Source organism: Dermacentor silvarum, chromosome 5 (genome assembly GCF_013339745.2).
Source record: "Dermacentor silvarum isolate Dsil-2018 chromosome 5, BIME_Dsil_1.4, whole genome shotgun sequence".
In the NCBI taxonomy this organism is placed as follows: domain Eukaryota; kingdom Metazoa; phylum Arthropoda; class Arachnida; order Ixodida; family Ixodidae; genus Dermacentor; species Dermacentor silvarum.
The window spans coordinates 88,409,504-88,434,586 of record NC_051158.1 but is presented as its reverse complement, the minus strand read 5'-3'; the positions used below and the strand labels follow the sequence as shown (position 1 = coordinate 88,434,586).

The 25,083-nt window shown below is 45.8% G+C and overlaps 1 protein-coding gene across 3 annotated transcripts in view; it reads left to right on the top strand.

The window, feature by feature from the left end:
* LOC119454220 (lithocholate 6-beta-hydroxylase) overlaps positions 1-25,083 on the top strand; it is a 48,338-nt gene that overhangs the window by 10,729 nt on the left and 12,526 nt on the right. For 2 of the 3 annotated variants that reach the window (XM_037716202.2, XM_049668257.1), the window contains 5 exons: positions 2,824-2,949; positions 9,248-9,485; positions 9,891-10,021; positions 17,726-17,792; positions 24,439-24,511. In XM_037716202.2, coding sequence (XP_037572130.1) covers positions 2,824-2,949; positions 9,248-9,485; positions 9,891-10,021; positions 17,726-17,792; positions 24,439-24,511 — 635 coding nt within the window. The remainder of the gene's footprint in view (positions 1-2,823; positions 2,950-9,247; positions 9,486-9,890; positions 10,022-17,725; positions 17,793-24,438; positions 24,512-25,083) is intronic. The other variant, XM_049668258.1, reaches the window with a different exon arrangement.

Genomic DNA, 25,083 nt, shown 5'->3' with positions numbered 1-25,083 from the left:
CATTATCTCTATGTTGTCTTTATCATTCTGTTCTAAAGCTGCATATTTGTTTGCGAGCACCCACCTGAATTGGTCTGCTTTTACCCTTACTGCGTCTAGGTTGGCCTGTTTCTTCATGACTAACTTTATTCTTCTCTCTTCAAATTGAGAGAAATCCTAGACCTCAGTAACCTATGGTCACTGCACTTTACCCTACCTAACACTTCTACATCCTGCACTATGCTGGGATCAGCGGAGAGTATGAAATCTATTTCATTCATTGTTTTTCCATTAGGGCTTTTCCTGAAGAAGGTATTCATTATTTGGGCCTATTCTTTTCCGCGAATTCTACCAACATCTCTTCTCTAGTGTTCCTAGAAACGATGCCGTAGTTGCCAATTGCTGGCTCGCCAGCCTGTTTTTTCCCCTCTTTTGCATTGAAGTCGCCCATGACTACAGTATACTGAGTTTGCACCTTTCTCATTGCTAATTCAGCATCTCCATAGAACTGTTCTATTTCTTCATCATTGTGACTGGAGGTTGGGGCGTAGGCTTGTACTACCTTCATTCTATACCTCCTATTAAGCTTTATTACGACTGCTACTCTCTAAATAATGCTGTAGAAGTCATCAATGTTGCCCGCTATGTCCTTATGGACTAGGAATCCTACCCTGATTTCTCTTTTATCTGGAAGACCTCTGTAAAAGAGGACGTGGCCGTTATTCAGTACTGTATAAGCCTCACCAGTTCTTCTAAGCTCACTAAGGCCAGTAATATCCCAGGCAATACCTAATAATTCTTCAAATAGCCCTGCTAAACTACCCTCGATCGATAGGGTGCAATTGTTGAACGTTGCGAGGTTCTGTTTCCGGTGGTGGCCTGTCCGGCCCCAGAGATTCTTAGCACCCTCTGCCGCGTCGCAGGTTTGACCGCCGCCTTGGTCAGGTGCTCCGCAGCCGCTGGGGATTGAGGGCCAAGGGTAAATTGTAGGAGTCATGAGGGAGGTAGTGGCCGAATACTGCACCAGGGAGGCCAATTCCCTGTTCTGGTGAGGGAGTGACTTTGTTGAAGCTTAGTGGGCCTTCCTAATTTGCTTGCACCTCGACTAGTATAGCCCCACTAGCTCTCGGCGATATTCTTCTTGCCAGTTAAGGCGCCACTCCATGACTGAAAATGTAGTGGACTGGGAAAACAATCGAACAGAACACTACACGTCTTTGCATACAACACCAAAATCATCCAAATTAACTGCAGAATGACCCTAAATCATTGAGAATTGAAATGTCATATGTTCGTACTCTACATTCAGTTATTAACGCATGCAATAGTTCCACTGAGAGCCTCGTTGACTTCACGGATGCATTTTCACACTCGCTCTCATTTTGCGGTCAGACCTCTTGCGTTCGACTCACGCATTAAAGAAACAAAAACAAAAAATACGCAAATTACGCGTTCAAGACTACAAGAAGATTCGCGCTTATTTATAAGTACTTCCACGCACTAAATTAAACTCAAATGCTGCCGTCTTCTAGATACACGTGTGAGATACCCACAGCCTTACATATATAATACGCCGATACTACGCCCTTGCATAATACGCCGAAGAGAAAAGTATTCTGTAGAGTATACCATTACTAAAAGCGATCCGCGCAGTCCGTTTCTAAGGCGCGGTACTCTCTACGTACGTGCGGGAACAACCATACGGCGATTTCTAAAATCAGCTGAAGTAGACTGCAGAATAACCAGTATCTACCCTGATAAAGCTTTATTTTCAGAACTCGCGAAATCTGAAAAGAAAGTCTTAGTTTAACGGAGACTCACGCGAACTTTCTACATATCTCTGCGAAAAAAAAAACACTGACGCTATCCTTTCTCGAGCATTCAGCTGTCACGTTTTCCTGAAAGCAAACATCAAATTAACTCGAGCATTTATCTGCCTCTACCACGATCAGAAGAGACCAACACTGCCCTCTGCCTAACAGAACGTTCCTAAAACTCAAAGGTGTTTCAAGTATCCTCAAAGAAATCAATTATAATGAATGCAACTTACCAAACGTGCCTTAAAAAAATAACTGCTGTCAAACAAAACACGACTTGTCACGTACTCGCCCAGAAGCGTCGCTCATTACTTGGCGCAACTTGCGCGTGACCTTCCACACTATATGCCGTTGATCAGCACAGAAGCAACAGCGGCCGCCGGCCATACGGCTCCCGTTAATCGGCGTGTCGCTGTCTTGAAACTATGCCGTACCGTGAGAGCACCACGTTTTTGGCACCCATTAATCGGCGTGTTGCTATCTCGAAACTATATAGCTTGTATTCGTATTTCTAGTAAGAATAGTCCACCGTACAAAAACAGTGGTCGTCATTCAGCGCAGATACAAGAGCCGAGTAGGCGTACCTAGACACCATAACATTACGCATAGCCCTCAGCTACCCTTTCCGTATATGTATGTTTGCTTACACCACACACACACACACACACACACACACACACACACACACACACACACACACGCGCGCGCGCGCGCGCACGCGCACGCACACGCACACGCACACACACACACACGCACGCACGCGCACGCGCACGCACACGCACACACACACGCACACACACACACACGGGCACAAACATGGCAAACCCTAATTTCAATGCGATTTTTGTGGAGCAGTCTAAAGTTCATGTTCACATCTCTTTCAGGCGAGCGCGTAGACGAGCATGAACTACTTTCCGAAACATTATAGATGACGAATTGAACGCGTTTTGTTTTCTTGTGTCAGAACACAAGTGTGAAGCGCTGCCGAAGAAATGTGTTGAAATTCTTTTTTTTCCCCTGTTTTTAGATTGTCATGCGAGCGGAACAAGAGCATGCCTCCCTAGGCAAAAGCGTCACACATTCCAAAGGAGCCAATTGGAGAAGGATGAGGGGCTGCATCTCACAAGCGTTCACTTCTAACAAGCTGAAGCACGTGAGTAAATTTAAATCTATGGTCAATGCTGCAGTGCATATACGTTGGCAGCAGTGTTTCCACTAGCAAGATAATAAACATAAGGTCGAAATAATTTTTTAATGTATTTACGTTCTCAATGACAGTCTCAAAACTTGGTTATATGACTGCTTCGAAGTCTATCGGTGCGATGTCGCAAATAAACGCGGAAGTTAGGGCTCTCCCTATGGTATTAACGGAATTAGTATACATGGTGGTAGTAATAGAAAGAGGGCAGCAAAACCACCGTAACATGCAGGTCCCTAATTTAAACAGGAAACAGTATAATGTCGAGGCTGTAATGCCACATATCTGTCAGACATTCGTGTCGTTTAGCTTGAATCATTTCAGAAAAAGTCGCAGTTTGGCCCTAAAGGCGAATCATTGATTGCAATAGCAAATAATTAGACAGCTATACAAAGTAAGGTTCATAGCTTTAATTGCTGTATGAGCAACTGTAAACATTCGGTTACTAACTAAATAAACAAGCATGATGTCACGCGCTCACAAGCAAACATGAACATATCTCAACCGATGACTGCGAACGTTCGCTGATCAAGAGCGGCAACAGCGGTGAGCGAACTGGGTTTCGTGCCGACTCTCGTTTCAACGCGAACTGACTCAGACATAACAAATTATGTAGAGCCGCAGCGTTTTATTGCCAACATCTTTCCATCTTCTTCAATGTCTTCATCAAGCAGTAAAGCAGTAAGCTTTACACTTTGCTCGTAACAATATTTTAACAGCGGAGCTGTTTAAGGTATTGGTTAGGCCACGTAGTGCAAACAAATAAGTGGGCCTGACGATGAAGTCACCGCGCGTTGCCTAGCAACGCCTCGCACAGCTGGTGCGAGCTGTTGCGAGGCGTTGCTAAGCGACGCACGTGACGTCATTGCTCGGCGAGGTTACCAACTTCTCCCAGGTTACCCTCGCCACAGAGCAAGGCGCGGCCGACGTATCTGGCGTTCGTCAGCCTGCCCCGGCTGCATGCCGGCGTCGAGATGCGACATGCTGCATTTCGCGCCAGCCTCAGCCACCCAGAGGGGACCGCATCCGCGCCTCGTCGAACAAGATGGGCTGGTGGATAGCCGCTATTATGGAAGGCGCGAAAACAGACCCCTCTATAGTCCAATGTGTGCGCCGCGCCGCCTAGACACATGTCATTTTATACGAAACTGCGAATTCGCTGCACCGTGCTGCCACCAGTATCCATCAGCCCATCTTGTTCGAAGAGACGTGGATGCGGTCCATTCTGGGTGACGAGGAACAGGAACGAAATGCAGCATGTCACATCTCGACGCCGGCTGCAGCCGGCGCACGCCAATGAACGGTGGATAGGTCGCCCACGCCTCGCGTCGAGTGCTGCGCTTTCGCTGGCGTGGTGTGCCCGTGCCATGCGCGCTCGCGCGTCAACGCTACGTCGGACTGTAAAGCGGCCTTTAGAAGACTGCGCGCGGTCAGCTAAGTTTGGCTAAGAACCAGTCAATCCATACCAAGTTAAGCAAAGGAAAGCAAAGACAAAGCTAAGAACCAGCCAAGCCAAACCAAGGTTAGCAAAGTTAAAGCTAAGAACCATCCAAGCCAAACCAAGTTAAGGAAGGAAAGCAAAGTTAAAGGTAGGGAAGGGCCACCAGCTTCGCTGTTTGTCCAGTCTTCGCACCACTTAGTATGAAGCTGCCCCGAATTTTTTTGGCTTCTAACCAGCACCAAACGAGCGGCGCCTTGGCTCTCAAACCCACAGGCTATGCGTTAGTCTCTCTCATTGAGCATGTGCAGTTAGGAGTTGTGACCTAGTACCTCGTTCGACGGCACAAGAATTCCCTTGGGTACTTCTCTCTAGCTGCCCACTTTTACCCTGTTCGCTCACGATTTTTTCAGACCACACGACACAACGCTCGTGACTAGTGGTCACCCCTTTGTCCGTGTTCACGTTTTCTCCTTGCAAGTGCAATACTAATATGTACCAACTCCCTCCGTTTACCCTGTTGTAAATCTTTACAGCCTCAGTTCATAGACCTTGACTCATTTGAATTATCGTGCGTAGTCGAATCTGCGCTTGCAGGAGGCTCAATCGAAGACACATTCGGGCCTAGCATGTTATAATCTTAACAACAGCACGTAAGATATTGTGAACCCAAACAATGTTATCACGCGGACATTGGTTTGCTATTTCACGGTGACCGCTTTTCCCGGGACCGTCACATATATATTTATCGCTGCGCGCAGAATGCGCCAGCACTGTATCCGAAAATTCAAGGTCGTCTAGAGCTTGAGGTCGCGGAAGATTTTTGTGCAAATGTTGCTGGCGACTTCGTTCTGCTGGTTGACTCCTCGCTACATGACGTTCCCGTCGCCAGACATCAAAGCATGGAAGTGTCTTTCTCTATGGAAAAACTGCAAGCGGCCTTGGCTGCGTGCAGGCGGTCGTCAGCACCCGGTCCTGATGGAGTGACGTACGCTGCCTTAAGGCACCTAGGTTCAACAGCACAATGCTATCTTCTGGATATCTTTAATCAATCTTGGCATGACGGCATAGTCCCCGACGATTGGAAGTGTAGCTGACTGGTGCTTCTACTGAAACCTGGGAAGTCTCCGCTGAACATTACATCGTACCGCCCGATTGCACTTGCGAGTTGCATCGGTAAGGTCATGGCGATGATGTTACTAACACGCATGGTAATGGTACCACGAATACTATGACATCTACGCTGAGGCTATGGCTGGCTTTCGACGTGGACGGTCTTCAATTGACAGCGTCATCGATCTTGTGACATCCGTGCAACAACAAAAAGCTCTGAAGCGCCTCTCTGTGGCACTCTTCTTAGATGTAAAAGGTGCCTACGACAATCTAACCCACGAAGCCATCCTCCAAGCCCTTGAGGCTGCAGAACTTGGAGGCCACGTCTTTAGGTGGATTAGGAGTTATCTGTCACGGAGATCTGTGTTTGCCCTAACTGAAGATGGGCCGACAAATAGACATATCTCCAGTCCTGGTGTCCCACAAGGCGGAGTGTTGAGCCCTACTCTTTTCAATCTTGTTCTAGTGGGGCTCGCCGAAACGCTACCACAGACGGCTAATGTCTCGCTCTACGCAGACGATATTTGCATCTGGGCGTCCGGCGTGACAAGGCCACAAGTGCGCGCAAGAGTACAGAAAGAGGCAACCCTGACAGCGGCATACCTTCGCCGACAAGGCCTGACGATATCCGCAGAAAAATGTGCACTAGTGGCATTTACTCGACGGCCGATGTATTTTTACCCGGTGTGTATCGGGCGCCAGTCAATTGAGTAGAAGAAAACTCACAGGTTCTTAGGCGTTATTGTGGATGGCGACCTCACTTGGAGTCACAATGTCTCCTACATGAAAAAAAACTCATTTGTATTGAGAATATGTTTGAATTCGTAGCTGGAAAATCGTGGGGACCATCCGTGCACTCCATGTTACAGCTATACACGGCACTTTTTCTCGGATTCCTGCGATACAGTCTTCCTGTCTTGTCCAACACATGCAAGACTAATATCCTTGCACTACAGAGCGTACAAGCCCAAGCACTTCGGACATGTCTTGGCCTCCCGAGATGTTCATCGACAGCTGCAACAATTGTCATTGCACAGGAGCACCCGATCACCACTCATATCGTCGGTGAGACGCTAAGAGCGCACATTCGACACATTTCACGGCTACCATCCCATCATTTAGCCGATTTGCCATTGCGAAGACCACAAGCTACATTCTGTAGTATTGTGACAAGACATCATGCCTCCATACCATCTGGCTTCAAGCCTGCGAAACGCCCAACATCGGCATTGTGGTGCCTCCGGCAAGTTCACGTGTGCCTCTCAGTTCCTGGGATTAGCAAAAAGGCAGACTTCTCAACACTAGCCCTGAAGCAATTGTCTCTGCTTGTCATCAACGAGTATTATTTTGACCGTATACACATTTACACGGACGGTTCCACCATTTCCAACAGCTCTACCGGAGCAGTAGTTATTCCATCGGACGCCGTCACTTTGCAATTTAAATACTCGCACAACACCACGTCTACAACAGCAGAACTTGCGGCTCTTCAAGGTGCACTCAATTACGTGCTCCAGCAGCCTCCAAATCGTTGGGCCATTTTCAGTGATTCTAAAGCAGCTCTACAAACTCTGCAATTTTCCCTACGACAAGCGTTACACGAGCAGCTAGTGCACGAAATTAGGCACGCTCATCATCATGCTCTCGAAAAAGGACACGATATTGTATTTCAGTGGTTGCCGAGCCATTGTGGAATTGTCGGCAACGACAGCGCAGATGAAGCAGCACGCTCGGCTCATCACAAACATCAGCTGGTTCCTATATTACTCTCAATAACGGATGCTGCGCGGCAACTTCAATCGATTGCTCGCCATATGACACTTCTGCGATGGAATTCACCGGGTTTCGCCAACTCACGTTTGCTCTCTCTTGACCCTAACTTGCGACTTCGCCTACAACCTGGACTCTCCCGTCGTGAAACAACTTTACTGTGCCGTATGTGGTTGGGTGTTGCATTTACCAACACCTATCCGTTCCTAATAGGGATGGCCAACAGTGCGGCGTGCAATTTGTGCGGGTGCGACGAGACTCTCGAGCACCTTCTGTGTCACTGTCCATCTTTTGACACTCAACGACGTATTCTCCAAGCTAAACTCAACCTGTTAGATGACACAACGCTCTCGGAAGAAAAGATTCTTGGGCCATGGCCTATGCATTCTTGCATGCAAAAGGCCACAAAAGCCCTTCTGCAGTTCGTGAATAGTACTGGATTGTACGAACGCTTGTGACAGCGGAGATTCTTCTTTGACTGTCTCTGCGAATGACTGACTCCAATTTTTTCCCCTTTTCTCTCCTTATCTATTCTTGCCCTTTCCCACTCCCCAAGTGTAGGGTTGCCAACCGGGCACGTCCTTGGTTAACCTCCCTACCTTTCTCTCTTCGTTTATCTCTCTCTCTCTGGAGTGTTGTAGCAGGTTCGGTACATAGCACAGCAATGGCGGGTAATCAGATTGCGCGCGCAACGCGAATGCTTTTGTACGGTGCTATTCATTGTTAATGGAAACACATACGCTGAAGCTGCCAAGCGCCTGCTGAAGCTAGATCAAAGCACTCGACAGGTATGCAGAACGGTGCCAGTGCCATCAGCCAAAAGTTGTCTGCTGCTAAAGCCCTGGAATTGTGCATTAACTAGAGGGAAAGATTACCATTCTAGAATGTAAGCGACCTCGAGTGAATATTCTGTAATGTGGAATATTCCGGGATATTCTGCAAGATGGTGGGAACTTGACATGTTTAGAGGCAGTTCATTATAATTGTTCACAGAAGGGAAAATAGTACATTCAAATATGTAGTTTAGATTATAAGCTATTCTACAAGGTCGAGAAAAAAAGGCCTATGTGTGATCAGTTTACCGTCCCGTTTAGTCGCCTATTTTGTCAGCGAAAAATTTAGCGTAGATTGCACTGGAGGCGCAATGCTAAAGAGACAGCGGAGCTGATGGGCATCTAGCAAGTTCTGGCTTTTGGGATAGGCTAAGCACTACCAACTCATCCCCAGGATTTTCCGGAATTTATTGATTATTGATCGATTACTGATTAGGTATTGATTAGCTATTGATTGGCTAACACAAGGTATCGGCCACGTATTTGGGCTATGCTAAGCGCTACGAAGTCATCCCTAGTATTTTGCAGAATTAATTGAATTGTCGATTATTGATTAGCTATTGATTGGCAATTGCAAGGTATTGACCACGTGGTTGGGATAGGCTAAGCACTACCAAGTCATCACCAGCATTTTCTGGAATTTATTGATTATTGATCGATTATCGATTAGCTATTGATTTGCTATTGATTCGCTATCGCAAGGCATTGGCCACGTATTTGAGCTAGGCTAAGCACTAACAATTCAATCCCAGCATTTTCCGGAATTTATTGATTGTTGATCGATTATCGATTAGCTATTGATTGGCCATTGATTGGCTATCGACTGACTAAGCTTAAGTAGTCCCAACCATGCTTAGCTAGACTTAGCCAGACTCAGCTTGGCTAGTTCACAGGGGTAGTGCGCTTGCACACTTTCTGCACTACCGCCAGGATCGGCCCACATTTTTTCGCCAATCACGGACGAACGGGCGGCTTAACAGCTCAGCTGTTAAATGTTCTTGGCGCTCATGTTTAGGGAACTCGACAGTACCTTGTCAACCGTTAGTGACTCCTGACACCTTGGTTGTCAACATATAAAATTACCACCGCGTACTTGCAGATGATGCAGGAACTCAAAGAGCCGGCCAACTTGTTTTTAGAACTTATGGGCAATATGGCAGACACTGGACGCGAGTGTGCGATTTTCGAACGATTACAAGGACTTGCCATGGACTACACCGCCCGAGCAGCTTTCGGATTCGACTGCTGCTTTCAGCGGGACCTCTCGCACCCATTCATGATCACCACACGCAAAGTACTGCATGGCGTCATGACTGGACCATTCCACGTGTTTGCCCGTGAGTACATATAATGCAAGCAGAGATCTGACATTCCATGTAGCGAAAAGCTTCAGGGTAAAAAGCGCAGCGTTCTTGACCATTAATTGTCATCCCCATATACGCTGTTAGCAGCTTCGTGCACTCTAGCAGTCGGGCCTCATTTGACTTAAATGCTTTACAGTGAATTGCCCGCTCAACCTACACTGTCACTGTCACTACGCTACACTGTCATTCATCAAGCTCATTTACCTTCACCCATTCACTCTTATTTTAAAATGCTTTAATTCTGGGCCTCAAGGGTTAAGGGAAGCGCTTTTAGTAACTCTGAGCTCTTTGATGCGCCCAAAAAAACACGGTTTCCGATTGAAGACACTGCTATTCACTAAGAATGCCAACTTCCTCACTCTTTTTTTGTCCTCACAGATTCCACAACTACATTGGTCAATTTAGTGGCTCCGATACTATGGCTGAAAGAAAAGCTCGGCTCCTCCAGTTCTGGTGTCTTCAACAAGGAAACCACTAAGGTTGTTGAACTGAGGCTCCGAAACCCGGAGGTAAATAATTTTTCTTTGCATCTTATGCTTGAGAGATCGGTGGCACCAAATCAGTGCTTAGATGACAAGGCTGCTTAACTTCGTCTGCTGCGTTGATGAGCGAAAGTTTCGTCTACCAAAGACAAGCATATACGTGTGAATGCTTTATGCAGTTGGTCTCATGAGATGAGAGTGCTCAATGAATGCCACGTGTGTTGAAAGGCTGCCGTAGAAAAAAATCACACCTCCTCATGTTTTACTCGACTGACAGTGGTGCGATATCATTATGAGATCTTATCATTGTATCAGTATGTAATACCTGCGACTGGACTTCGTTTCCTACGCTGACTCTTCTGTAAGCTGTTCTGACACTGATTTGTTGCAGCTTGCTGCTCCTTGTTCCTGCTGCTGGTGCTACTTGATGATGATGATGATGATCCTTCACCATGGCTCGCACCCACTGAGGGGGATAGGCCAAGAATCGGGCGGCAGTAGGTAGCTAAAAAAAATTCTTTTTGACAATGAGATACGCAAAGTAAAGAAGGCACAATCAAAAACAAAGAAAATTTTGTATACCTAGAGTATTGTGCCAACGAGCAGTCAGACTAACCGAAAGGTGAAAAATATAGTTATTATCAAGGTCAGACAAAATACAATGTTACTAACAAATTTGGAGAAACAAATTTCAGTGAAATGAATACTGATCTGATAGGTAGAATAAGGTTACTATAATTAACAGGGAAATCGTCTTGTTTCTGTTAAAAATTGAAAGACTGCGCAACAAACGTCTCTGTGACAATAGCCGAGGGAGGAGGCCCCAAATGATAATAATACTGGTGTACTTAATCTTAATCCAATTTTGCAGAGTGGAGCTTCGAGTAATTTCGTTCGCTGGTTTGAATAACGTCGGCATGATAAAAAGTAGTGGTCTATTGTTTCAATTTCCTTACAATTTTGGCACAGAGGGGACATCGTCAGACCAGCTCTGTGTAAATAGAAATTCAATTCCGGGATGCGACAACGTAATTTGGAGAATGTAACTTCTAACTGCCGAGAAGGACACCACTGATTATTCCAGCCAAAACCGAGATGCTGAAAGTCTGTAGATGGGATCAGCGATAATTTCATTAAGTCATTTCGTAGGCTAAACGTTCTGAATCTCGATGCAGTGACGTAAGCTGTATCCGGTAAAATATGAAGCACAGGTCCATTTAAAGATGTTCTGGCTAATAAATATGCCATTTCGTTTATGTATAAACCGCAGTGTCCAGGAACCCAGAGTAAATTAATTTTTTGTAACGTTGTAGGGATTAAATTTTGAAACACATTTAAGATAGTTGAATTCGTTGCCGAGGAAAGCGACACACATACCGACCGAGAGTCTGTTACTACGACAGCTGATAATTGATTCGGGGGTAGTTTGCGCAGTGCTAAAACAATCGCCAATAATTCTGCTATGAAAATAGTCGTGTAATCCGGAAGGCGAATAGAAAAGGACCAACTAAGAGAAGGAGAAAAGATGCCTACGCCAGCCTTTTCGTTTAACATTGAAGCGTCCGTGGCTATTATATTGTTTGTTTCCTGGTGAGAGAGGTAATCTTGTAATTGGTCATTTAAATATTGGAATGGCATTAGTTTAGCATTCGAGGGGAAGATATTGTCAAATTCAATTTGGAGGATTTTCTTGGATTGACTTATTGGGTGAATACATTGAATTTGTACATTCAGTGGTGATAGCTGTGCCTGTACGAATACGATCTGAGGGGTGTGCAGTCGCGACCAATGAGTATTAAAAAACGTACTTGGTTCATTAATGAAAATATACATTGATCTTCTTTGGGGAGAATCGTAAAACTTTAGGTACGTTTGGACAGTAAGGATTTGGAATCTACTAATTAAACATGGTAGTCGCGCTTCCATGTACAGAACGTTGTTTGCAACAAACTTAGGGAGTCCAAGGCACAAACGCAGAGCTTCCTTTTCTAATAGTACCAAAGGTTTAATTTTATAAGCTGGACACCCAGAAAATAAGACACAGCCAAATTCCATGATTGGTCGGACATACATTTTATATATCATAATTAATGTGTTTCTTCGCAGCCCGTATCGTCGGTTACTGATTTTACGCAACCATCCTACAGCCCGAGTTGCCTTAAACGCGACGTTATCAATGTGGCTTTTCCAGTTTAGTGTTCCGTCATATGTAATTCCCAGATATTTAAGAGAATCCACCTGAGGAATGAACTCTTGACGATACATCAGTGAAATGTGAACGGGAACATCTAAAGGAAAGAGAAGGAGTGCACTTTTACTAACGTTCAGAGACATATGTATGGTTTCAATCCAAGTTTCAAGCATAGATAAGTAATTTTGTAACATTTGATAAAGTGAATGTAGATCAGCATTCGATGCAAAAAAAGCGATGTCATCAGCATAAACGTACACATGAATGTCCTGGAGCAGCGGGATGGAGCTTAAAAATATATTAAATAAAACAGGAGATAATACTGATCCTTGTGGTACTCCCCTCTGTTGCTTATACCTAGACGATGAACATCCGTTTTGAAAACAGTAGAACTCTCTTTCCCTTAAAAATTCTGACAACCACGCCGTGATGTATTTCGGAAACCTGTAATTCTCTAATTGCTTTATCAGTATGCTATGTTCCACGGAATCATAAGCTTTTGCTAGATCCAGGGTCACTAATGCTGAATATTCTCTTCGGCGACGAGCAAGTTTTATGCGACTCTCTAAATCTACGTGCGCACACCAAATCGAGCACCCTGATCTAAAACCAATTTGACAGGGGCTAAGTATTAAGTTTTCAGAAATGTAGGTCGTAATTCGACAATTTAAAATTCGTTCAATTAGTTTAACTAAGTTTGATGTTAGGGAAATTGGTCTAATATTATCTAAATCATATCGACCTCCCTGTTTTTTAAGTATCGGAATTACCTTAGCAAGTTTCCATTCTGAAGGTACCCACGCATTTTTTAAAGAGTAATTTACCATATTCAAAATTTCTTCTGGGGACAATTCATACAGAATTTTTATCACGGCTGTGGTAACTCCATCTGGTCCTGGCGCTGAAGAAGGCAGATAGCGAACAACATCCGCCAGTTCTTGTGTTGTGACTTCCCTAAATTCCTCTAGTGGTAACGGTTTCACTATGTACGGTGGAATGATTGAAGTGAACCTATCTTTCAGTCCTTTTCCAATATTTTCTAATAATTCGGATAATTCACGTGGCGAAAGCACGGAAGAGTCAATATTTGCTGGAACTGGAATCATTTTTCGAGAGCGTAAAAACCTAAAAAGGGCTTTTTTGTTTTTTGATTTAGACAGATGATTGTATTTATTCATATCATACTCCTCTTTGGCTTTACCTATCGTACGCTTGAATGTTGCAGCAACAAATTGGTAATCACTCCAATTCTTTGGACATTGATTACAAAGAAGTTGCTTCCAGGCAGCTTTTCGTTTTCGGTGGGCCCTCGCGCAATCTGAATTCCACCACGGACTTAATGGTTTACCTGTGTTGCAGGTTAAATTAACTGTTGCATTCTTCGCGGAACGCTTTAAAACTGCACAGAGGCTCAGAGCCCTAATATCCTCTTGCATAGCCGTACGTGAAAGCATCGTAGACTTCAAGTCTTTTTGAAGTTTGTTATAGTTTATAAATGAGTTATTTTTCCTTTTAAGATAAATCACAGGGAAATCAATTTGAAAAATAATTGGGAGGTGGTCGCTGTTCGTAGCACAGTCTATAGTATTCCACGATGATATAGCTAAAGATGAGCTGGAGAAAGTGAGATCTATAGCCGATTGAGACTGTCCGCGAAGAAACGTAATAACTTTTGAATTTAGACAAGATAGATTATTATCAAGAGTCCATTCCCACAGGCGTTTTCCTTCTGAATCAGTTTTAAAACCCCAAGATACATGGTGTGAATTAAAGTCACCAGCGAGGTGCTACTTGCTGCTGCTGCTTGCTTCTGCTGTTTCTTCTTTTTTTATTTTTTACGTGCGTATAACGCCACCTATGGTCCACCGAAGCGCAACAGCACAAGGACGGTTTTTGTTCGTTGCTATAAAACATTATACATATGCGCCACAGTTGTGACTTATCTTATAGTACGCAGCTTTGCCTACAGAAATCAAAAGGTACTGACCGTACTTATTCCTATAAAACCATTGGTCATTGCAAATAGCTGTGTGAACGATCCCTCCTACCTTATTAGAGCCCCCTTCATACCAGAATTGCCACATTTACTTGGTTTATCAGTAGGCCTACTTGTTCTTTTCATATGTTATCTAATTTAGTGATAAAGCATCCAAATCTACTGATCTTGTCTTCTAGAAAAACCGTAGTTATATTTACAAACTTTTCAATTTCTTTGGCCCTTTTTAATGCTTTCTGTAATATCTACTCCTTTTTCAACAGACAACTGCTAAATCGCAATCAACTTTTATTGCACACAAAAATTACGCACCTTTTTTTCATTTCTAGACCTAAGCATTGTCTTAAGGTATGTCACCACCTTTGAAAAGGCACTTTTTAAGAAAAATATACATTTTCTCTTTATTAGATTTCGAGAATTCCCAAACATTCAAAAATGTTCTGCAGAAAGAATTATGTTCTTATCTTATTTAGTTCAAAAGTTATAGCCAACTTACTAACAGCTGGCGAACGGTTCTGAAACCGAAACGAATGTGGTGTGGTAACAGAAACTGATAACTCAGCGAAAATCAACAGCGTATATTGAGATTTTTCTGCCATGTTTTAGATTATTATTATTATTATTCAAAGACAATTTGTAAGGCTTCCTTTTTTTTAAACATTGCCCAAATTTCCGTAAGGGGGATGCCTGACGCTACAAGCGTTAAAATTGCGTCTCTGTTGTTCACGTTGCGCGCGCTTTATGCTGCCGCTGTGAATGCTACCGGGATTGTCGTTTTTATAGCTATTATTTTTAGTAGCAACAGTAATAACATAGGCTGAACGTTTTTATAGGAGGGCCTGGCCAAGTTCAAGGTAAAAAGGCGATTGAAACAAAAGCTTCAATCAAAACTTTCGAAAAAATAGAAAACATTCGAACAAAGATTCAAACGAAAGTGAAGCCGGTTTATGCTAACCTTTGTACGGATTTAAAGAAGTGTCTGCACGGAAAATCCCAAAATGTAACGAGAGTTTCAACGGTATGATATGGCAACGGGTGCCAAAGACGTCCGCGTGAGCCTGCCCTTTATTATGTGGCCTGCCCATCCTCCTTTTTGGTTTATATGATGATGTGTGCCACTTCAAAGATAGCAACAGAAGTACAACAGATATTTTGAGGCAAGCAGGCATTGAACCTGGCCATCACACGCTCGTAGCATGTTGCACCAGTGACCAGTACCGTGTGAAGAAGGCCCAGTGTCAATCAACGGGTGAGGCAAAATATCTCCGCAAGAAAATGTGGGCTGCAACAAAAGCCAAAACAGAGCTCGTGGCAGCTAAGAAGGGCCCTAGCTATGAACCTAGTGGATTTTAACTTATTATGGCGTGATGATCTTGTTTGTGCAAGGATTGGAAAACTTTAATCTTGTTTTTCTCAAAACTTGATTTCTTGCACTGTCCTGTTGCGCAAACAGTTGCAACTTCAAAATCAATGAATAGTTTTCAACGAAACTTTGCATGCTCGTTCCTTCATTACTAGACTATGCAATGAAATAGGATTAATTTTGATCTAGGATTAAGTTGAATGTTGGATTAAGATGAATGAACTAGGATTAAGTTTTGATGTTCTCAAGTTTTATTCCAAGCAACGCAGACAAAAATGACACATTTTTTGTTTTCTTTGGCATTATTACTATATCTTGATTCCCAATCATCGGATGGCAAAGATCCTAGTTCGTTGCACAGTCTGATTAGTTGGCTACCTCTATGCCGAAAAGTTTACGATTCCTGCACTCCATTCGCTAGTTATGAATGTTCACGTAACAGCCAAGTTTGGGCAATGTTTTGTCAATAACAAATGCCAGTATAAGTTTTTTCACTCTTTCTTGCTTTTGAATATCATTTAAAATGGTCCTTTATAAGGTCAATGTGAAATAAAAATTTAATGGCCAAAACTAAAACTTTTTTGAAAAAGGTGGTGACATACCTTAAGCGAACTGAGCACATCAGACTTCACTTACCAGATGTCATCTGAGGGTCTTCTGAAACTGGTTTAACGTTTGTGACAAAGCAACGTTTTATTAGTAGTCGCAATCAATATTTCCTGTGCGTCTTGTGGATACTCAAACACGTACCCCGCCAAAACTTTCGGAGGTCATTGCACTGTCAAAGTGGTTCGCAGATGGTACATCGTAAAACTAACTAGAACTGTATTCGTGCCGGCAAGAACCTCGTTTAAAATATCTCTTCTGTCAGCATAAAGATTCTACGGCATTCTAGAGCAAGAATCTACTACAATGTCTTATCACTTGTGGCAATCACTGTTTCACACAGATCATTGCTCAATATATCGTACTCTCCGCGCACACGTCCAACCGCCGCCGTTTCTCCGGTCACGTGCTCCTATCCTGCTATCGCTCTCTACGTCCTACCGCACCGCCACTCCTGCTTTCCAGAGCCGTCGCTCAAACCCCGCCACTTGCTTCGTCGAGTATATGTCTCTCTACATCACATCACACAAAATATAAACTGTTCTAACGTTTGCGAAGACACATTTCATCCTATGGGATGGGAACGGGCCAACCACGCTTTGTGCAACTCTGCGATCGGCCCATGTTGCCAGCCCAGGTTCCCTGCAGATGACACATCTTTTATCTCGCTAATGACAGCTATAACGTTGGTAAAGTACCTTCAAACAGGGCAATGTGGTGGAGAGCATTGCTTAGTCCAGCATGCCCACTCCGCATCCGGGAAACTACCGGCGTTCCTCTCCCCACATTCCTCTGTATGTCAGCCTCGGGCTGTTTTTTTTTCCTTTTTTTTTTGTTCCGTCGCTCTCACGTCAGGGTTGCTCCACAGAGAACATCTCTTAGAGAAATCTGCGATGGTTAAAACATGGACACACATCGTACACCTATATGAGGACAACGTTTTACAGTCCTTTCGGGGTCGGCCGGCTTAATAACCGCAGACCGACGGCCTAGATATGACATTCAACGTTATGACGTTGGAAAAAAATACTAAACGCATTCCCTCTCAAATTTGTGTCTTCAAGAAAGCACATTACAAGATATATTGTTAATTTTGAGTGCAATTAGTGAAAGCGCTCACGAACAAATACATGTAACAGAACGCGGCAGTAACTTTCGTGGGATATTTTACGGAGACATTGCACTATAGATCAAAATAAGAGCTCTGTTTTCAACTACAGAAAGCACAGAACCGCACTTCGAAGCCGGCAATGTGGTGCGTGCATTGCGCGCGACACCTCAAAAATTCTTCCCAACATGATTTCAAGTTATAATCATGGCAGAAATTTGACAGTTCCAGGGTCCCTATAGATTCATCTAATGACTGGCCTTACGTTTTGATACATATAATAAATCTGGAATTCACAGACCACAATGTACTTCTTGCGTGATCATCAGCACTTTACAGATTCCGTGCTATTGCCGGCCGCTTAGCAAAAATATAAAGAAGCGTTTTTGTTATAACCGCAGTTCGAAATGTTTCTACTATACTTTTGAAGCCTTTATGTTTCAGAACTCTAACTCCTGCTTTTCCAGGCAAGAAAACCAGACCTGCTGCAGATCATGCTAGACGCAAGCATACAAAAGAAGCACTCAAGTGATGGTATGCACCGGTTGCCATGCTCAATAACTTTGTGCTTACATTGAAGACAGCCAACCTAGCTGTGTTTTTGTAAATGTAACCAAATCCCATTAGGCCTCTTGAGCTTGTAAAATTTAATACTTTCAACAGAGGCAGAACATTTTCACCTAAATATTCGAGATTATTACTTATCATCTGAGCCTTAAACGGCCACACCTTTATCACCTCAGCCAAAAAGCTCACGAAGGTAGGCTATATATCTTAAACAAATGATGTGTTACCCAAATAAGATGAGTTCTAACACATGGAAACATATAACGCATATATTTCGTTTGGACGTTTTACCACGTGAATGCTTCCACATTGGTTAAAATTTAACGAAATGTCTGCAAAACCCAAATAAACTTATAACTTTGCATTTTGCAGAGGTGTGCTTTACGAGTACGTCTTTGCTAGCAGTCGGAGAATAAAGCACTACAGTACAACGTACTACTATATAGTAAGAAGAACAGTATACTAATTTAGCTTATTGCCGAACGACAAATACCATGTTCCCTTTACTTCTCTACCCGTAGCATTGCAGTATCTCGTTAATTTGTCTATATACTACGCATCCTTCACATAATAGCTCAATTTCAATCAATGAAATTATAACTTGAACCGTTTGTGTTCCTTCTCTAAACAGCATTGCTCTGTATACCTTCTCTTGGCTCGATATGTCTATTCTAATTCTACTGCACGAGGTCTGTTAGAAAAGTATCCGACGTTATTTTTTTGCCAACACCTGATGGATATGAAACAAGCGCTCCTGCATCAGCGGACCTTGAACCTCCGTGCGCATGCACGAATTTTTTACCGCCTGCCTATAGCGTCAATCGCTAGGACGCAGCGTTTGAGTGGGGTAGTGCGCAGTTCTCTCGTCGTGGTTTTTTATTGCGATAGCAATTATATGGACACTCAAAAGCAGATTTCTGCCGTCGGCGTCGCCGTCGCCGTCGGCGTCGCCGTCGCCGTCGCCGTGAGGTTCCGTATGACGTCATTTGGAGATGAAATCGTCGCCGCGCGCCGAACGCTGTATGTGCGAGTGAAAGGGCGCGAGGGGCGCGTCTTTCACGGGGAGTGAACGCACGGCGGAGAACAAACGCGCGTTCTGCGCCGTGCTCGCTTAAGGGCTGCAGAAGTAGGCGTCTCTTTTCTCCTTTACAATCACCATATATGTAGAGCAAACGCGCCTTCTTCGGACGCGCGAGAGGCCGTGGGGGAGGGGGAGGGAAGGGAGGCGACGTTTAGCTGCGGCACCAAGTGCCTATTTATATCAGAGGCTCCAGCAACAGTCACCAACGCCGCACGCATTTTGAGCTAACGCGGGCAAAACGCCGATGGCGTCGACAACAGTTCTGCGTGTTGTTGCTACCAAAGCCGCTCACCTTACTTCGTATGACATTGCTGTGTTGCTATCGCATTCATTGCTTCGCCCTTAGGGCGAAACTGTGACATTTTTTTTTATAGCAAGAAAAATGACGGAGTGACTGGAGCAGCGCTACGGCATCAAATTTTGCCAGAAACTGGGCGACAGACAAGTGAAAACCATTCGGTAGATTCAGACGGCTTTCAGTGACGATACTATTAGGAGTCATACAACCGGTTTAAAGACGGCCGCACATCAGTGGAGAGCAAGCCACGCTCCGGTCGGCCATCAACACGCCGAAATGACCAGGTCATTGAACGCTGTGGTGAGGCGGAACCGTCGTGTGACTATCCGAGAAATTGCGGAGGAGGTGGGCATCAGCACTTTTTCTGCACATTCTATTATGACTGAAGAACTGGTCATGAAGAGAGTTGCGGTGAAATTCGTGCCAAAGCTGCTCACGGTGGAGCAAAAGCGACTTCGTGTTGAAGTCTCACAGGACATGCTGGATTCCACATACAGTAGAATCCCGACTTCATGAACACCATAATCACTGGTCACGAGTCTTGGGTGTACGGGTGCGACCCGGAAGCCAAATCCCAGTCGTCACAGTGGAAGCATTGCACGTCACGAAGACCAAAGAAGGCCCGCCAATTGCGCAGCAACGTCAAAGTGATACTGACTGCTTTCTTTAACTTCCGCGGTGTGGTACACCACGAGTACGTACCACAGGGACCGGAGTTGTGGTCAACAGGAAATTGGTGCATCCATCACGACAACGTTCCTGCACATTCCTCGCACTTGATTCAGACTTTTTGGCGAAAAACCAGACTCCTGTAGTTCAACAGGCTCCTCACTCTCCTGATATGGCCCCTGCGACTTCAGGCTGTTTCCCGAAATCAAGAGGCCATTCAAAGGAGCGCAATTTCAAACAAGAGAGGACATTATGGCTGCGACGACAGCTGATCGAGCTGAACTCCATTCCGAAAGAGGCCTTCACGGAATGCTTCCAGCAATGGCAGCACCGCTGGGAGAAGTGTGTGCGGTCCCAAGGAGACTACTTTTAGGCTGATTAGGTTTCCAACGCTCCAGTTATGTCAGTTTTATTGCGATAGCAATTATATGGACACTCAAAAGCAGATTTCTGCCGTCGGCGTCGCCGTCGCCGTCGCCGTGAGGTTCCGTATGACGTCATTTGGAGATGAAATCGTCGCCGCGCGCCGAACGCTGTATGTGCGAGTGAAAGGGCGCGAGGGGCGCGTCTTTCACGGGGAGTGAACGCACGGCGGAGAACAAACGCGCGTTCTGCGCCGTGCTCGCTTAAGGGCTGCAGAAGTAGGCGTCTCTTTTCTCCTTTACAATCACCATATATGTAGAGCAAACGCGCCTTCTTCGGACGCGCGAGAGGCCGTGGGGGAGGGGGAGGGAAGGGAGGCGACGTTTAGCTGCGGCACCAAGTGCCTATTTATATCAGAGGCTCCAGCAACAGTCACCAACGCCGCACGCATTTTGAGCTAACGCGGGCAAAACGCCGATGGCGTCGACAACAGTTCTGCGTGTTGTTGCTACCAAAGCCGCTCACCTTACTTCGTATGACATTGCTGTGTTGCTATCGCATTCATTGCTTCGCCCTTAGGGCGAAACTGTGACATTTTTTGTCTTCAGCCAAAGGTCGGATACTGTTCTAAGAGACCTTATATATATATATATATATATATATATATATATATATATATATGTGTGTGTGTGTGTGTGTGTGTGTGTGCGTGTGCGTGCGTGTTGTAGCGCAACCAGAAAGAAATAGTGCTTTTGGATTATGCTCTGCGCCAATGTTTGAAACACGTCCAGAATTTATTCTGCTCCATCATTTGCGCAGACTGTTCCTAGATCGTTACTTAGGCTCACTGGTGCAAATGCATATTTGAACGGCAATGCAAGACACACACGTAACAATAAGGATAAGCATGAAAGACGCTGCTGAAATCGCAACTAATTTTTACCGGAAGCACATGGAAAATAAATATTTAATTAATTATGTGGTTTTTACGTGCCAAAGCCAGTTCTGATTATGAGGCACGCCGTAGTGGGGGACTCCGGAAATTTGGACCACCTGGGGTTCTTTAACGTGCACCTAAATTTAAGTACACGGGTGTTTTCACATTTCACATACGGCAAGGGACCGTATAAGTCAATTCCAACGCACTCAAAAGGTTCGGTCAGACAAAGCAGAGGCTGAAGAAAACCGGCAGGCGGGGATGTGGAGCGTTTGCGGTGCTTACACAACGCACATGAGGCAACGTATTTGGCTACCGTTGTGGACAATCCAGGCCAGAAGCAGCGGGTCTTGATGCGGTCATAGGTCTTGTGGAAGCCTAAGTGGCCGGCGGCAACGTCATCATGAAATGCTTCTAAAACTCGAACACGAAGGCAACGAGGTATGACTGGGACCCACTTGTTACCCGTAGGATGATAAATATAACGATGAAGCACCCCATCTTGAAGGCGAAATTGCTGAAGCTGGCGTCGCAAACGGCTGTTGGGTGGTTTAGTTAGGCCGCGAAGGCGATCAATGAGAGTTCGACAGTAGGAGTCTGCGTGCTGAAGGGAAGCTAAATCGGAGCGTGAAGAAAGCTGAGCTTGATCCAGTGACATTAGCGTGAGCTGGTAGGCGGCAGGCGTAGCGTCAGAGCGACGTGGTAGACACGGGGAGTGCGCACGATCGATAGAAGGCGAAAGCGGGCATCGAGACAGTGCGTCTGCATCATGATGACATTTGCCAGACCGGTACGTTATCGTGTAATCATATTCTTGTAAGCGCAGTATCCAGCGTCCCAGGCGTCCTGACATGTTCTTCATAAATGACAGCCAACACAGAGCATGATGGTCGGTGACGATGGTGAAGTGGCGACCATAGAGATACGGGCGAAACTTCTGAATGGACCATACAATAGCCAGGCATTCCTGCTCTGTGATCGTGTAGTTCCGTTCAGATGGCGAGAGGGTCCGGCTCGCATACGCCACAACCTGCTCTTTAGACGCGGGACCCCGTTGCAGGAGCACTGCTCCGATGCCTTGCGCACTTGCGTCAGTGTGGCGTATAGTGGGTGCCCTCTCATCAAAATGGCGAAGCACCGGTCCGGAAGTGAGATGTTTCTTAAGGGCTTGAAATGCCGACTCACAGTCTTCGGACCATGTGAAAGAGGCGCCGGTGACCAGGAGCTTATGTAGAGGAGCTGCTATTGTAGCAAAATTGCGTATAAAACGGCGAAAGTAAGACGCCAGGCCGAGAAAGCTGCGCAATGTTTTTTGATTTGATGGGCAAGGGAATTGAAGCACAGCAGCAATCTTCTCAGGGTCAGGTTGGACGCCGTCTTTTGAAACGACGTGACCCAGCACTTTGATGCTTCTGCTGGCGAATGTGCACTTTTTAGTATTAATCTGGAGGCCAGCATCTGAAAGGCATTGAAGGACTTCGTCTAATCTCTGTAGGTGTTGGCTGAAGCTGGAAGAAGAAACAACGATGTCATCCAGATAACAGAGGCAGGTCTTCCACTTAAGGCCACGAAGAACAGTGTCGATCATACGCTCAAACGTAGCTGGAGATGGGGCGAAGCGGTGATGCAGAGCGGCGGTAGGGAGAAGGAGAACGTCGTCTAGCCGAACGGGAGCCCTGAGGCAGACGTGGAGACGCTGGAGGAGATGGAGAACGACGCTGCGTGAAAGCGGACGGGCCTGGGTAGTAAGCGTCGTGTCTTCGGATCTCGTCTCGCTCGAAATCGGCGTAGCCTCGGCTTACATCCAGCTGGCGGCGACGGCAGTAACGCGATATGTGGCCCCGTATACCGCAGTAAAAGCAGACCGGACGAGGTGGCCGCCACGGAGTATACGAAGGTGCAGCAGGTGCTCGGGCGCCAATAGAGGCCAAATGGCCGCAGGTGAGGTCAGGAGGCCCAGAAGCGACAGTAGCAGGTGGCATTGCAGCGACTTCCGCGTATGTGGGCATCGGGAACGCTGCTGGGGCAACAGACGTTGTCGGTGGCGTCATGGCTGCCAACTCCTCCTTCACAAGGTTGCGCAATTCGAACGTTGGCGATGGGGCGGGAACAACAGTGGATCGCCGCTGTTGCTGCTCCTGAAGTTCTTCGCGAATAATAGAGCGGATAAGAGCACGTAAATGAGAATGAGGTGGCATTGGAAGGTCGCTGTCACGGTGAAGACGTAGGGCCTGAAGCTCGTCCAAGCGCTGGCACGTCGATGTAATATCTTGAACCGAGGTAGGATTTTGAACAGCTAAGGCGTTGAATGCGATGGAACCAATGCCTTTAAGAATATGGCGAATGCGTTCGGCTTCCGTCATTCCAACGTTGGCGCGGCGGCATAGAGCCAGGACATCTTCGATGTACGATGTATATGACTCTTGTGGAAGTTGAACACGCGCAGCGAGCTTCTGTTTGGCGACTTCTGAACGGCCAGATGAAGACGCGAAAATTTGCCGCAAGCTGGTAGTAAACGCTGACCAGTCGGCGAAGTCAGTTTCGTGGTTAAAATACCACGTCTTCGCAACGTGGGTCAGATAGAACGCGACGTTAGTCAACTTCTGTCTATCGGTCCACCCATTGGCCGAACTCACGCGGTTGTAATTGTCGAGCCAGTCGTCGACGTCATCCCCGCGGAGACCCGCAAAGACTGGTGGATCACGATGAGGGGTGGTAACGGTGCACGATGTCAGTGCAGCTGATGTCGTAGGAGCAGGAGCGTTAGGGGTAGCGATAGTGCCGGCGGCCGACGCAGGGGTGGTCATAGCTGTGGGGGTGGCCGGGCGCAGGCGGCGACCGGAACGTAGCTCCAGGCAGGGCAGGAACGCAGGAGGACGTCGGGATCTTGACGCACCTCCACCACTTTGAAAGACGGAAGACGACCAGGACAGGCAGCAGTGGCAGACCCGTTTATTCCACCGGCACGGCCGAGGCTCAAACACGAAGAAGAAGAGAAACAGGGATGATGATGGCTATATACAAGTGAAAACGATGAAGTATGTGAAATGTGCTCACAATATATATAATATGTGCGTCCACTAAATATTACTTGAGCGTTCAGCACCGGGATTCGTGCACATCCTGCTCTGCATCGTGTGCCTTTGGCGCTGCACTCAACAAGCAGACTATTTGGGCAAAACTAACAAGCGTGCCATTCTGTTGTCACGAATCTCATAGTAAAAATATTGAGTTGTTTTTGTTTTCCTTTTTTGCACCCGCACAGCTGGTGAGAAGACCAAAGGGAGTATGACACGTCTGGAGGTTGAAGTGAACACGACTATGACGTTGCTTGCCGGGTGAGTAGCAAAATCACAGCGCCACCATCTCGCGAGCTGAATGCGAAACCGCAATTGGTTTCACGGCCATGAACACTGGATAAAATATGCTAGAGATAAAGTGTTCTAAACAAATGTGCAATGCCGCAGTCGTAAGTAGGGCAGGAATAAATTGTGGCGGAAAGCATCGAATATTACTGTCAAAATCAGTGATCGCTGTTCTTGTGTAACTTGCTGCATATCCCATGCCGTCTGTGGATCACGAAACCTCATCGGCACATCAGCAGACAGACGAAATCGCAATCTCGCTGCCAACCACAAGGCGAACTGATACTACGACGCAATATATATTCTGTTGTAAGTATAACATCCTGGTATAACTCCGTTGCAACTCCCACTATTTCTAGCATCCCGGCTGTAACCTAGTTGCATTGGCTATCTATCAGGTGGCAACACTCGATGCGGAGGTAGCTGTTGCATATGGGGCGCTCGCAGCTTCCGCGCGCTCTTCTCACTTTCTCCTCTCTTACGGCGTGACGTCACCCGCCCCCGCGCCAACCAATCTGGTGTCTTGTGCTACTCCGCCTGCACAC